The sequence below is a fragment of the Python bivittatus genome, unplaced genomic scaffold (genome assembly GCF_059951505.1).
Source record: "Python bivittatus isolate LINGU-HERP-01145 unplaced genomic scaffold, Pbiv_v1 ctg000840_np1212, whole genome shotgun sequence".
Classification (NCBI taxonomy): Eukaryota; Metazoa; Chordata; class Lepidosauria; order Squamata; family Pythonidae; genus Python; species Python bivittatus.
Genome location: NW_028277113.1, coordinates 33,121,423 through 33,137,245, shown reverse-complemented (window position 1 = coordinate 33,137,245; position 15,823 = coordinate 33,121,423). Strand labels below are relative to the sequence as shown.

Here is a 15,823-nt window from a genome sequence, read left to right as displayed (position 1 = left end):
ACATGGAGACAGACAGACAGACAGACATTATATGGATAGCAGCTAGATAGTGTAGTGGTTAAAGCACTGCCCTTTGATATGGGAGACTGGAGTTCGAATCCCAGCTGGTACCTACCTTACCAGTAGGGGTCTTTGGGCAAAGACCCCCTAACGTTTCACCTGCCTACCTCAGATATGAGAGTAACATGAACTAAGAGAGTCATGCCGGCTTGGATGTTGCCCAGATTAACAAGGCCCATGCCAGATGCTCGGGAACTGGGATAATCTGATGATAAGTGGGCTACTGGAATAAATCATACATGGATGAGACAAGAGAACCTGGAATTGATGGAATGCTACTATGACAGTAGACCTAATGAGAGGGGATATACTGTATGAAACGTATGAAGGAACTATAGATGGATAGAAGACTTACATCCACACTGAGAAACAGCTAGTTACACAATACTTCCACAAGAGGAAGCTGTTGTCACAACTTGAGATAGACCAACTACACATTACATCCTGGACTCAAGAAGTCCTGGAAGAACAACTGGATGTGCAGCCACCACCTGAACCTGGAATGTCACTGTCACCTCCTCCATTACAGAGCACAGCAGCTGATATGTGGCATAAGATCATGGATAAACTAGCTACAGTCAACCCTTGAGATTGACTACGAAGGCCCAGTGGAGAAGTACCATCATATAGTATGCTAGAAGATACCAATAGAGCCCTCACAACAATCCCTACTACCACCATAACTCAAACCAACAAACTGGTATACAGTACAGCTGCTGTAATCCTGGAGATGTTTTCCCAATGTCAGCCATCTCAGCTGTCAGTGATACATCCCATGCTGTCAAGCCTAGCCCAAGGAACTCCAAGAGACAATGCAAATTCAGTCCAGCTATGTTTATTAGCTACAACCTCTAGCAAGAATCTTCCCAGACTGAAACCCCAGCTCCCAAGCCAGCCAGCCACAACAGTGTGAATTCCTCAGGGAGGTGCCAGTCTCATCCTCTTGTTGCTCCCATGCTCCTCCGGCGAGCTAGGAAAATGTTTATCTCCCTAAGCCTGGCCTTCATAATTCCATTCCATCACACATGCAGGGTCTTGTCTTGCCATGGCACTTCCTCTACTTGAACTTCCTCCCATGTATGCTGCTTCCCTCAGGCATTCTCTCAACAGCTCATCTTTGGGTGCCATCTTACTCATATACTCCTGTATGGGATGTACCATCGACAGATAGCTGAGGTGGCTGACACTGGGAAATCCTACCAGTGGCTGGAAAGGGCTGGACTATAAGACAGTACTAAGGCACTGATCATAGTAGCACAAGAACAGGCACTAAGCACCAAATCCATAGAAGCAAGAGTCTACGACACTAGACAGGACCCAAGGTGCAGAGAGGCCTCAGACACAGTCCAACACATAGTGGCAGGGTGTAAGATGCAGGCAGGAGCAGCATACACTGAATGGCATAACCAAGTAGCAGGTGTTGTGTAAGAGACATCTGCATTGTATATGGGCTTGTTGTTGTTGTTCAGTCGTTAAGTCGTGTCTGACTCTTCGTGACCCCATGAACCATATCGCCCCAGGCTTTCCTGTCCTTCACTGCCTACCTGAGTTTGCTCAGTTTCATGCTCATTGCTTCACTGATGGTATCTACTGTAGCCATCTCATCCTCTGCTGTCCCTTTCTTCTTTTCCCTTCAATCTTTCCCAGCATCAGGGTCTTTTCCAAAGAGTCCTCTCTTCGCATTAGGTGACCAAAGTATCTGATCTTGAGCTTCATTATCAATCCTTCCAATGAGCAGTCAGGGTTGATTTCCTTTAAGATTGACTAGTTTGACCTCCTAGCAGTCCGAGGGACTCTTAAGAGTCTTCTCCAGCACCACAGTTCAAAGGCATCAATTCTTCAGCGCTCAGCCTTCTTTATGGTCTAGCTCTCACAGCCATACATTACTACTGGAAAAACCATAGCTTTGCTTATGCGGATCTTTGTCAGCAAGGTGATGCCTCTGCTTTTTAATATGCTATCTAGATTTGCTATAGCTTTCCTCCCAAGGAGCAAGCGTCTTTTAATTTCATGGCTGCAGTCTCCATCTACAGCCCCCGTCTGCATCTTGGAGCCCAAATAAATGAAGTCTGTTACTGCTTCCATTTCTACCCCTTCTATTTGCCAGGAATTGATGGGTCCAGATGCCATGATCTTAGTTTTTTTAATGTTGAGTTTCAAGCCAGCTTTTGTACTTTCCTATTTCACCCTCATCAAGAGGCTCTTTAGTTCTTCACTTTCTGCCATTAGGGTGGTATCATCTGCATATCTGAAGTTCCCTGCAATCCTAATTCCGGCTTGTGATTCTTCCAGCCTGGCATTTCTCATGATGTTTAACCTGCATATAGGTTAAATAAGCAGGGTGACAGTATACAGCCTTGTCGTACTCCTTTCCCTATTTTGAACCAATTGGTTGTTCCATGACCGGTTCTAACTGTTGCTTCTTGGCTCGCATACAAATTTCTCAGGAGACAGATAAGGTGGTCTGGTACCCCCATCTCTTTAAGAATTTGCCAGTTTGTTGTGATCCACACAATCGAAGGTTTTTGCATAGTCAATGAAGCAGAAGTACAGATGTTTTTCTGGAACTCTCGTGCTTTCTCCATGATCCACCGAATGTTGGCAATTTGATCTCTAGTTCCTCTGCCTCTTCGAAACCCAGCTTGTACATCTGGTAGTTCTCAGTTCACTTACTGCCGAAGCCTAGCTTGTAGGATTTTGAGCATAACCTTGCTAGCATGTGAAATGAGTGCAATTGTGCGGTAGTTTGAGCATTCTTTGGCATTGCTCGTCTTTGGAATTGGAACGTAAACTGACCTTTTCCAATCCTGTGGCCACTGTTGCGTTTTCCAAACTTGCTGGCATATTGAGTGCAGCACTTTAACAGCATCGTCTTTTAGTATTTTAAATAACTCAGCTGGAATACTGTCATCTCCACTAGCTTTGTTGTTAGCAATGCTTCCTAAGGCCCACTTGACTTCACTCTCTAGGATGTCTGGCTCAAGGTCAGTGACCACACCAGCATGGACATCAGGGACATTAAGATCTTTCTTGTATAGTTCTTCTGTGTATTCTTGCCACCTCTTCTTAATCTCTTCTGCTTCTGTTAGGTCCCTGCCTTTTTTGTCCTTTATCATGCCCATCTTTGCACTAAACGTTCCTTTCATATCTCCAATTTTCTTGAAGAGATCTCTAGTCTTCCCCATTCTATTGTTTTCCTCAATTTCTTTGCATTGTTCATTTAAGAAGGCCTTCTTATCTCTCCTTGCTATTACTGGAAATCTGCATTCAGTTGGTTATACCTTACCCTTTCACCCTTGCTTTTTGAATTTCTTCTTTCCACAGCTATCTGTAAAGCCTCATCAGACAGCCATTTTGCTTTCTTGCATTTCTTTTTCTTTGGGATGGTTTTAGTTGCTGCCTCCTGTACAAAGTTACGGACCTCTGTCCATAGCTTTCCAGGCACTCTGTCTACCAAATCGAATCCCCTAAATCTATTCGTCACCTTCACTGTGTACTCACAAGGAATATGATCTAAGTCATACATGAGTGGTCTAGTGGTTTTCCCTACATTCTTCAATTTAAGCCTAAATTTTGCAGTAAGAAGCTCATGATCTGAGCCACAGTCAGCTCCTGGTCTTGTTTTTGCTGTCTGTATAGAGCTTCTCCATCTTTGGCTGCAAACTGTATAATCAATCTGGTTTCAGTATTGACCATCTGGTGATGTCCATGTGTAGAGTCGTCTCTTGTGTTGTTGGAAAAGAGTGTTTGCTATGACTAGCTTGTTCTCTTGACAGAACTCTATTAGCCTTTGCCCTGCTTCATTTTGTACTCCAAGGCCAAACTTGCCTGTTATTCTGATTACTCCTTGACTTCCTACTTTAGCATTCCAATCCCCTATGATGAAAAGGACATCTTTTTTTGGTGCTAGTTCTAGAAGGTATTGTAGGTCTTCATAGAACCGGTCAACTTCAGCTTCTTTGGCATAGTTGTGGTTGGGGCATAGACTTGGATTACTGTGATGTTGAACAGTTTGCCTTGGATACGCACTGAGATCATTCTGTCATTTTTGAAGTTGTACCCCGTTACTGCCTTTCCCACTCTCTTATTGACTATGAGGGCTACTCCATTTCTTCTAAGGGTTTTTTGCCCACAGTAGTAGATATAATGGTCACCTGAATTAAATTCACCTATTCCTGCCCATTTTAATTCATTGATTCCCAACCTTGTCATCTCATGTTTGACCATATCCAGCTTGCCTTGGTTCATAGATCTTACATTCCAGGTTCCTATACATTATTGTTCTTTACAGCATTGGACCTTCTTTTCACTTCCAAATACATCCACAGCTGAACGTCCTTTCAGCTTTGGCCCAGCCGCTTCACTCTTTCTGGAGCTACTTGGAATTGCCCTCCACTCTTCCCCAGATCCAGATGGATAGGCAGGTATTGGCCAATCAACCAGACATCATGGTAGTAGAGGACGACCAGAAGACAGCGGTGATGATAGATGTAGTGGTGCAAAGTGATAGCAAGATCAGGAAGAATGAGTATGAGAAGCTGGAGAAGTACCAGGGCCTGAAGGAGGAACTAGAGAGGATGTGGAAAGTAAAGGGCAACGTGGTCCCAGTGGTGGTAGGAGCACTCGGGGCTGTGACTCCTAAGCTGGGAAAATGGCTCCCACAGATCTCAGGAACAACATCAGAGGTCTCTCTCCAGAAGAGTGCAGTATATATATTAATTCTTCCTAGCATTTTCCTGCAGGTGCAAGGTTCACTTTTCAGATCAAAGAACACAATTTCGTGATCAAATGCAGCAACCAGGTCCAACTGGGTGATCTGCATGTCTGCGTCAGTTGTGTCCTGCACCTTTGCTTGGTCTTCCGTGTGGATGTTTACCATCAGTGTTAAAGTGGTAGGCAGTGCCGGCAACAGTGTGGGGTGCTGCTCATAGGACGTGGCCATACCATTGTAGGCATTTTTCCTGAATTTTCTCTGTTATTGGTGCAAAGCCCATCTGCTGCTGGACAGTATCATTGATGACATGGTTGAGAAGGGAGACACCTAATGACCAACATATCATACACATCTCCATGGCATATAGAAAGTGTTCAACACTTTTGGTGGTTGGCCAGCACTCAACGCCATACAGTGCTACTGGATGAACCATCATTCTATACACTTTTGATTTTAAGTGAATTGGCATGCACCCATTGCAGAGCACTCCAATAATCATCTTCCACTGCAGGCATGTTGCATTCACTTTCGTGCGCACTTTCCTATTAATGCTGCCATCACTTTTCAGATAAGTTCCTAAGTAATGGAAGGAGTTTGTCTGTCCCAGATCTTTGCCGCTGACCTGGACGGTGGAGGTGTTTGGGGTGGTCTCTAGATACTCAGTCTTCTTGATATTGAGGCGCAAACCTAATTGGCTAAGATGGTCGTTCCATGACAGTACTGCAGTTCTTCCCTGGTGGTAGCTGCAGGTAGGACACCAAGGCCCAGGGGAGACTGTGATGCAGATCTCACGTGATGGTATCTATGACAAGAATGAATGGCAATGGCAGTAATGCTGAGCCTTGGTGCATGCCAACGTTCACAGGAAAGCTGTCAGAAAGGCTGGAATCGCATCTCACTCAGCTGCTGGTATTAACACAGAGCATCTATGTGATATATATGAGAGAGAGAGAGAGAGAGAGAGATATCAAAGCAATGACAAGTCAAGCCCTGCACTTTGGGTTTGATTTCCAGAAGGTACACATGGGAACAGTTGTGTAGCTGTTATGTAACTTAAAGGAACTGTGCACAATTCCTTTATGCAGTTGCATAAAGATGTTACCAGCAAGGCCTACCTATATACTCCATTCTGAACACTCTTTGGAATCTACTATTTAATAAAGATTCTTATGATACTACTCTTGAGAGAGACCTTTCCAAAGTCAGTCAGCATAATATTTACAGTGGCCATGGGTTGATCCAGTCCATACAAAATCAGTCAAAATATTTTGAACTAGTGGTCAACTAGTGGCTGCAGGAGGCTTTGTTAAAAAAAGAATCCCATTTTTAAGAAATGAAAAATATTTGGGACAAGGGAAATAAAATAGAAACATTCCTGCTTTGCAAAGAATTTGAAAACTAATGGGCAAAAAAGAGATGTAAAAGATTCAACAGCTATAATTGTAAGAGATATTCTGATGCCATCTACTGGTTATAAATTTTTTATCCCTTTAAAAACTATAATAATTAGATATTTCTGAATATTGCTTTTGTGTTACATGTTTAAACTGATTTATTATATAGAGATTTAGTATTTTTCCATTAAAAACATATTCATAAAATATATAATAGTATTAGCAGCAGGTAAGAAATAAAACCTTTCTAAGAGTCAGACGTCACTTAGAACAAAGAACAATCAGGGACTCAATTGCCACCTTTAATAGTTTTATGTTAGTTCATAATTAATCATTTTTGCATGCATGAATCCTGACCTTTATTTAAAATAATATGTCATACAATTAAAAAGTATAGAAGGGTAGCTGTGTGGATTGGCTATGCATTTTTAAGATTAATAAGTAATTGTACCCTTGGAAGTTGGTTTAGTTCAATACTTTTTGCAATGTGTACTTTATGCTTTATAAGTTTCTATTACACTTATTAATGCAAAATATACTAATAGGATAGATTGTGTTACATAGCCGAATCATATGTAAAAGTCAAAATGATGTGCAAACTATTCAGATTTCCTACAGCTACAGTATATAAAAGCATTTCCATACATGAATAACATAATTATATAAAATAATCCTCATAGTCTAATATCCTGTCTACAGAAAATACAAGACAATTCAAATAGAGATGTTAGCAAATGGACACTTGAAGGCTCAATTCTTTTCTTTTCTTTTCTTTTTTGCATCACAAGATACTCATAAAGTTCTTCATGTTGGACTCTGTCTTGTCAGTCTAAAACTCTACATGTTATAAGGGATTTTAATATTAAAGTGCCAGCACAGTCCATTACTGGATGTTTTGCACACAGTATTAGGTGCAGCTTGATTTGTACTTGTAACCAACTCCAGTGGATTTTTCACTTTTTTAATGGATGTATATTAGATGGACATCCTGGAAGGTATAGCTGTTCTGTGTAGGATAGACTGTTATTTCTAATACTGGACTAGAAAAATCTGAATGGGCCCAATACATTGTTTCTTCTCACTAAATCAGTTGAAAAGATGCTTAAAAAGAGGTTAGCAATTCAGTGTGAGAACTGATGAATAGGAAAATGAACTACCAAATTATACTATGCGTATGAAACAAAAACATGTACATAGCTCGTTGATGCAGATTAAACAAATCCATGGAAGATAAAGTTTTCAATGGCTGCCAGTCATTTTGGCTGGGAATCAAGAATGGGAGGACTGTTTCCTTAAGTCCTGAAGGTGGGCTTCTTAGGCATTTCATTGGCTAATGTACAAACAGAATCCTGCACTGTACTGAACCAGCTGGGATGCGCTTACGGATTTCATACAGATGTCTTTTCCTCTACAAATGACATATTTTCCTATAAAGTGGCATAAATTAAAATCAATTCAAATTTTATTATGGCCTGAGGCTAGCACACTTAGAGACAAATTAACAGTCAAACAAAACATCAGAGTACCTATAAATTTATAAATCTAAATATTAAGTATATAATAATTAAAATAATATTAGTGATGATCTTAATTTGTATGCTCTTCAGAAGTTATCATCTGCTACATCTTAAAAGCTAAGCATTAACAAACATGAACAAATTTTATTACAGTCAATAACTAGTGCAAGAAGAGACAGTGAGAAAAAAAATACAGCAAAATATCCATGTACAAATGAATAAATTAGATAAATGAAAGATAGCATAAAAATTATATACATAAATATAAAACCTGATGAGCTGTTCTAGTTAACTAAACCTATAAAATCTATTATCTATAAAACGTGTCTATTTCCTACTTCAAAATCATTGATTGGGTGCACCTAAAAATAAGAAAAAATAAAGTAGATGAAATAACTTTATAGCATACAACTTCAGAGTGGGATGAAAGTAGAATTTTGCCTAGCTTTACCTGCTTATTGGCTAAACGAAAGGCTACATAAATGCCATCTGTCTAGTCTGGAGTTGCTGCTAAAGAATAAAAAATAAACTTGTGTCATAAATCTAAATAGAATCCACATTATGATAGAATATGGGTGATTGTTTCATCTTCCTCCATCCCACATAGGCACAACTATGTACTGTAGGAATGCTATCATATCTATCATAACATGGAGCAGAGAGTGTTACTATGTGCTCTTATAAAGATCCAACAATAACTGGGTTGGGGTGGTGTATAAAGATAGGGGCTAGGTACTCCTTTGAAAAACATTGGGAGATTTACAAAAAATGGACAAGTGGGTTAAATGAACCATTCTTCTGTGTCTATAAGTTATTTATTTATCAATTTGTTAGCCTGGTCCCAATCTAAAGTATATAATTAACTGGGAACAGGTAATAATGTACTATTTCCTCAATTAAGGCTGAAATAGCTTCGTAGAAAATTTCTTGCATAGTAATAATTTTATGCTATAATAAAGTAAACCATAACCTTACATCCTCCTAGGATTGTTAACATATGTATGTGTTGTGAACATGAACACTGAAATATTTACAAATTAGAAGTACAATTTCTGTACTTGTATGTTGTACAATTCTGTAGACTTCATTATTTTGAGTCCTTCACTGATAGGCTGAAAACTGCACTACAGTTTTGTGATATAGAAGCATGAAAAGATGTTGTTATAGTATTTGTTGTAAAATGACAAAGATCACTGAACATAACATCTAGACTGTGATGACTCAGCGACAGTGCATCTTGCATTCATATGCTTTGGAACAGAACTTATTTATTAAAAGGTGGCTTTACTTTGACATTTCACTTTACATGTTATAGCAGCAGTAATATTCTTCTTCCAAATTTACCATTATTATTACACAGCTATCCAAAGAACATAGTTTCTGGTATCTGTTCACTCCAAGAAAGATTACTTACTTAAATATATCCTTTATTTCTGCATACAGAATACCATTGCAAGATGTAAATACTAAGACAGAGTTGTTTTCCTTAATGTGGTAGACGGTAGAAAGGAGATGACCTGACCAAAGCAAAGAGATATGGATTTTGAAAAAAGTTCTTGTTGAAAGTGATCCAAGTGCATCATTGAAAAGCTTCTAAGGGCAATTAATCAAAATTGGAAAATAAGAGATTAATAGTAGCAGCATATTTATTTTTTTTCTGGGTAGAAAATGTCACTAATGTGGCAGAAATTTATTATTTTTGTAATTTTAGACCTACAGACTAGACTTGGGGACATTGGACATTGCCTACTGCTTATTTATACAAATGTGGAGGAATTCTACCAAGCTATGGCTAATAAGGAAAAGGACAGGTGCTTAGCTCTTGAATATTTAATACATGTCTATTTCATCAAAACTATGAATTATAAAATCAGAATGAATCTTTTAAAATAATCGTTTTCGTGTCTATTGTATCATATATATTCAAACACAAAGAGATGGGTCAAAGGACAAGAAATGAGAAACCATTAATATATTGAAATATTAAAAGTTAACCAATAAGTAATTAAAATTATTTATTCTCATGAAGGAAGGATATGAGATCATTATGAATACAGTTTCTGAAATATACTTAGACCCTGTTGCTCAATGGATCCACCCTTAAGACACATTTGGAAACCAAAACCTCAAAGCCTTATATTATATATGGTTTCTCTTTACCCCTTTTTCATTTGCAATCCCAGGCTAGGATAGCTTCACCCTTCAGTTTGATGGCCACTCAATCATCCTGTTCCACTGAATACCAGCCCAGAAGTCCCAAGGAAGTAACTGGTAATACATTTTTGTAGGTAGGTGTATCCTTAGGGCATTTCAGGTGTATGCAACTTCAATCCGGTGGAATTGATTATAGAATAAATGTGAAATAAAAAATTAAATCCTCTCCCAGGAAGTGGTTGTTTCCTAAAATTATAGGAATCTCAGAATGGGCAATAAATAAATACATAGTAAATAAATAAATTGAGGATTGTCTGAGGGACGAGATAGTCAAAGTGCTGCAGAGCTTGATGAATCTGGCCAATGAGGTGATAGGGATCAAATTTAGATTTTGTCCTTTCTCTAAGCATGAAATATTGATGGAGCTTGCTTGTTTGTTTTGAGAAAGAGAAACTATTGTCAGTATGTTAGGCTAGTGGGAGCAGGGCAGGTCTTGGTTGGGAAGAGTGAATAATCTCTGTATCATTCTTTATCTGGCCTGGGCCTCAGAATATCATTAGGGCCTTGCTTTCTGGTTGCCATAGGAGAGTTATGACCTCATTAACAGGACGAGGGAGATGGTAGTTCTCCAGATCCTGCTGAACTACAAATTCCCCAACACCACCCATGGCTAATGCTGGGATGCTGGGAACTGTAGTTCAGCAACTTCTGCTGTCTAATAAAAGTTAAACAGCCATGAAGTATAATTATACTCATGCCAGGCATTTAGGCTGATATTATATTTGATTCATTCATCAAGGACTGTATTTAACACGTAATATCTCTTGTTTCATTCTCTAGGGCTTCAGAAAAATTTGTGAAGGCTTGTATATGGAATATAAAGATATCCCTTTTGGCACAGAGCTCTTAAGTCAAATTGATCTCTGTGCCATGCATAAAAAAAAGCAAGATTCTGGTTACTATCATTGTGAATATTCAATTAATATATGCCCCATAAATTCTGAAGATAATAGAAATGTGGAACAGCAGTGAAAGAAAGAAAAGTGAACCAGGTGTTCCTTTAAATTATGGTGCATATAAATGTATTAAAACAGTGCATGGAGACAATGATCTTGCTGCTCAAAGAAATTGTAATGAAGCTGGAAAACTTGCAGGGGGCTCAGTAATCATGAGGAAGTGAAGATACAAAGACAGAGAAGTGACAGCCAAGGGTGAAACTTCTATTAGCTGGAAAGGTCTCCTCTACCTCAATATCAGGTCTCCTCTACCTCAGTATCTAAACTCATGCCAGCAAAGTCTCATACAAGGCAATTGATGAAGACCAAGAAAAAAAATTAAAAGGACAGGTAGCAATTTGGGAAAAAATGTAACAAATGAGAAAAAAAAATTCTTAAAGTGTAAAAATATAAAGTGTTTCTCAAATGATGGTAGAAATAAAACTGCCGCTAAAAACATCAATCAACACAATGATTGTAAGGTATTTTACGATTTGAGAGAAAAGTGTAACAGCTTCAGCACTATTGTGTGTCATTAATACAAATGTTGATGAAGGAAGTAGAAAAGAATGAACATAATGTAAGAATATGAGCATTAAGCAATGATATGCATATATGCCTGCTTGGGATTAAATTTTGCTGTCTTTAATTAAAGCATTTGATTAAAGCATTATTATCCTGCAGGATTACTTTTCAGTGCTGAATTAGTGAAATTGCTTATCCATAATGGATACTTAATAAAAAAAAAAACCCAGCTTCAATGTATTTTGGGATTAAGGAAATGAAACTTTAATGTAATACTTAGCTATAAAGTAAAAGATTTGTTATAAAAGTGAAGACTGTAACAATAATTAACAACATTGGATTCTCAAAATAATTTCAGATTTCATGTTCTTTCTTAGATCAATAAGGAATGTAGTACAAATATAATGACGCATTTGTTTATTAGAGACAAAAGTGTGCTTGAATGTATACGTGAGTTAAAATTGGTAATACATATGTGAGCCAAATCATAGTATTCCACTCATTTAATTTAGGAAAAATAAAATATAAAATGATTACATGGTCTTTCTCTCTCCTATCTAGTACTGCATGTATTAAATTACACTATAACATTATGATGTGAAAGTTCTGTCAGGGGGTAGTAGCATATTTTGGCCAGTAGATGGTGCAAATGAAAAACTTGGTGAAGCAGCAGCAAGAAATGAAAGGGACCGGTTATTAGAACATTTGACTGCTTTTTGTTTTAATATTGGCAGTCTAAAAGCAACTACTTCTTAAATTCCTGTAATAAACAGATTTACTGGCTGTAATCATTATTATACTATTGATAATAGTATGTATTCACAAATAAAGAAAATTATAGGCTGATGATTTTCTGTCATTCTAATGCAAGGAGCTCTTTTACAATAATTTGTCAGTAACTCATGTCTCCTGTTGAGTCTTTTGATATTGCAGAAGATTCTGCAACAGTATTTTTGTACTGTTTTTGTTTTATTTTAACACAGACTGGATGACCAGTTACAAGGAATATTTTGCCACCATCAGCCAAAGTTGAGCAGGATTACTGTTTAATGTGCTTTCACATTTTGATCCTATTATTCTGTACCAGTGCTGGCAACATCTGATGGGCCATCTTATGAAGTCAGTTGAAAGTGCATATTCTGGAATACATTCAACATATTCCTGGGATTGTACATTGCAAGAAAAAATTAGTAGAGAAACTTGTTCTTTGTTACTCATCTTCTCCTTCAAAATAAAAAAAAAAAAAAACTAGGTAGGTTTTGACAGGGAGCGTTAGGATGCAGCTGCTGAAAGCAGGGTGATGAAATAGTGAATGTTGTTGAACTAGGACCGGAAGACCCAAGTTTGAGTCCACACTTAGCTGTGGAAATTCACTAGTAATTCTCAGCCAGCTAAGACTTCCTGTTGTGGGAGAGCCCGCATAAGCCACCTTGAATTCTTAGAGGATATAATTACTGGAGATTTTTTAAAAAATAGGTATTAATGGGTATCCTTGATGGAGTAAAATATGCTAGTTTTCAAAAGGATTAAACAAAAATGTGTTGAGGGAAAACAAACACTGCTTTTCCTAAGCTATTCAGAACTTCAGTATATAATATGGGTGGCTTTTCCCTGCTTACATTGTATATTTTGATGTGTCCAAGGCCTCTGCGGTTTAAACTTATCCAGCTATGCCTTTTCATCTAGTAGCTGGATGGCCAATTTGGACTTTTATGACTAACTGTTGGTTAAAACATTTGTACCCCTGTTCTAACAACTGGTAATCCCAGTTGATTAAATTGGTCACTGCATATGATAACACTCTGGATATTGCTGTTCATTTTTCTGTCCTATTTCTTAAGTTACAAAGATAGTACATAATATGAAAAAGATAGGAAAATTGCATCCACAATATACTTTTATGCACATACTTTCCAGTTATTGGCATCTTTCGTGTCTGTATCCTTGCTAATTCAAGGCAAGGAGCCAATAAGTAAGATGTCAGCAATCTACAATACAAGGTAATGGATTTATGTATGGTGAAAGATGAGTTTGGATCAGCATTGAGTGTGCATCAGGTAATTACACTGTGAAGACAATGTCTGGCTGTTAACTGTTGGCCATCTGGCTCAGCTGGTGTTCAAATACAACTCAAGATTTTCTCAGTACCTTCTTTTTTTAATGTTTGCCAATACCAATGTAAGAATGATTGAGAGGCGATATCTTTAAGACTCTTCAACTGTTTAATTACAACTCCTTTTATGAATGTATTTGGATTATGTGACCTATTAACAAACATTCCCCCATGCAGCAATTATTTTACTAAAGCTCATTAATTAATTTTCTATAGATGGCACTGGAACATAGGAAATATGTAGGAAGCCACATTTATAGTGTGTTAGGAGGGCTTCTGTATTCAAATTACCAGCTTATATAATGTGTCAGTACTAACATTTGTATGTACTAGTTATTCCTTTTTCATAATGCAAAACAAATTTAAATTTCACTGTTCACTTTCCAAGGCTCGTGTTTACCGTGTTTGTTAACTAATTGGTAATGGCAGTAATGTCAACATCAGCTTTCACAATATTATCCATATTTCCTTGCATTCCAAAACCCTGGGATGAAACTAGTTTCAAACATTACAGTTTATTGGTATTTACCAGCTCCCTCAGGAGGGGAGCCAGACATGTATCTTCTACTATGCTTCCATTTTTCATCCAGATTAATCAGAAGGACTTTGTTTCATACTTAGAACTTGAATAAGGTGATTGACAGACAGCTTGTAAAGTGAGAGCAATGATGTGGTTCTGAAGTTGATGATGCTGGTCTTGATTTAATCTAAGAAATATGAACTGATTCGTAGAACTAGAGACTATTATTACTTGAATGACACTCTCTGTAATTAAGGAGAAATGGATACATAACAGATTTTCAGCTCTGTAATCTCAAAGATGATGATATCTTAACTTTTTTTGCATGGTGACCCCTTCATGTGTTAAGAAATATTGTGGATGTCCCATGCAAATGTCTGTGGGCACTGCAACAGAAGGCACTGTCATCCCATGAAATCTCTCTACATGCTCATAAACTACATACATATGCATATTCATGTATATATATACACACATGCTTTGGATGGCTATTTTTCCATTCAAGTATGTTTCTCATGGAAAATACGTCATGTCTGAAATGACCCTTTAATCACATTCAAGCACTCATTATTCATATGGTTGCAATCCATGAACAGGACACACTTGGTACTTTGTCATCATCACTTTGTACTTTGGACACACTTGTTAATTTGTCATCACTTTGTGTCCCTCCATCGATATTCTTGCTCCTTGACTTCAGCTCCAGTGCAAGGAAGGGCTGGTGAGAGCATGATGGGGTGATGGTGGGATGACACGGCTGCTCAGCACGAAACTTTCCCCACTCTTCATGACTGGACGAAGATAAGGAAACAGGCTTTTTAGATGACCGTGTGGGTGATTATATTGTATAATATAAACTAGTGACGTTTTCATTATACAGAAAGGTGAATGTTTACTACTAGCTTACATATTTCTTCATTGCTAATGTTATTTCTGGCCTTAAGATGTTTCCAGCAGCGTTTTGGAAGAGTAGTATGTGTCTTTCTGTAACATTATCCTTCAACATGGTATTACAGTCTGACAGAAGTATACTTCGTCTTAATGAAATGGTTGGAAACTATTGTTTTCTTTTTAAGAAGCCTACACATCTCACAAGTGCATTTTTCCCACAGCAATGCTAATAAATCAAGAAATGCTCTCAAATATGTTAAGCTCTATTTAATTACTCCTATGGATTTTTAAATGCTCTTAGAGTCTGGGTAGGTCAGCTGAAGCTGTATACTGAGACTTGTGCTCTTTCATTAGTACGAGATTAAAAGTTGGGTCACTGAAGTCATCTTTTGAATGCTTTTACTGTGGCTGAGTCACATGTCAATTTCTGTGAGGGTATGTATGCTATCATTAAAAGGTTCCATCTTTGATATAAAGAAAGCAACTAAAGGCTTTTTTTTTTTAAAGGACATGAACAAAAAACTCCACTGGATTGGAAGAAAGAATTTTAATATCCTGTTTACCAGTGGGGCTAGGTAAGCACTTCCAGGGTTTAAATAATCTAAATGTGGTCCTCCTGATGCTGCTGGCATTATTTCTGGCAATGCCAGCCAGCACCCTGGCCCATCAAAATGCACCTTGCAGAAGATGCTGAAGATGGAATTCTTCCAAAGAGCTTTTATAGATTGAGTGGCTGCTGTCTGCATTTTTTATATGGGTTTGGGGGAAATTGTTACTTATTGATTCATATATTATTTATACTTACCATGGATGTTTCATGTTATGTAAATTAATTAGCTGCCAGGAGTCCTAGTAGATTATGGAAGATTAGAAGTCAAATAATTGCATAAATAACTTCAAGCAGAAGCAGGATAGATATTATTTAGATTCCTGCATTAAA

General features: G+C 37.8%; 1 protein-coding gene across 1 annotated transcript in view; it reads left to right on the top strand.

Annotated features, from left to right (window-relative positions):
- Positions 1-15,359, top strand: part of LOC112542829 (uncharacterized) — a 97,555-nt gene extending 82,196 nt beyond the window's left edge. The window contains exon 6 of the mRNA XM_088130821.1: positions 10,680-15,359. Coding sequence (XP_087986947.1) covers positions 10,680-10,871 — 192 coding nt within the window. The 3' untranslated portion in view covers positions 10,872-15,359. The remainder of the gene's footprint in view (positions 1-10,679) is intronic.
- The last annotated feature ends 464 nt before the right edge of the window (positions 15,360-15,823 follow it).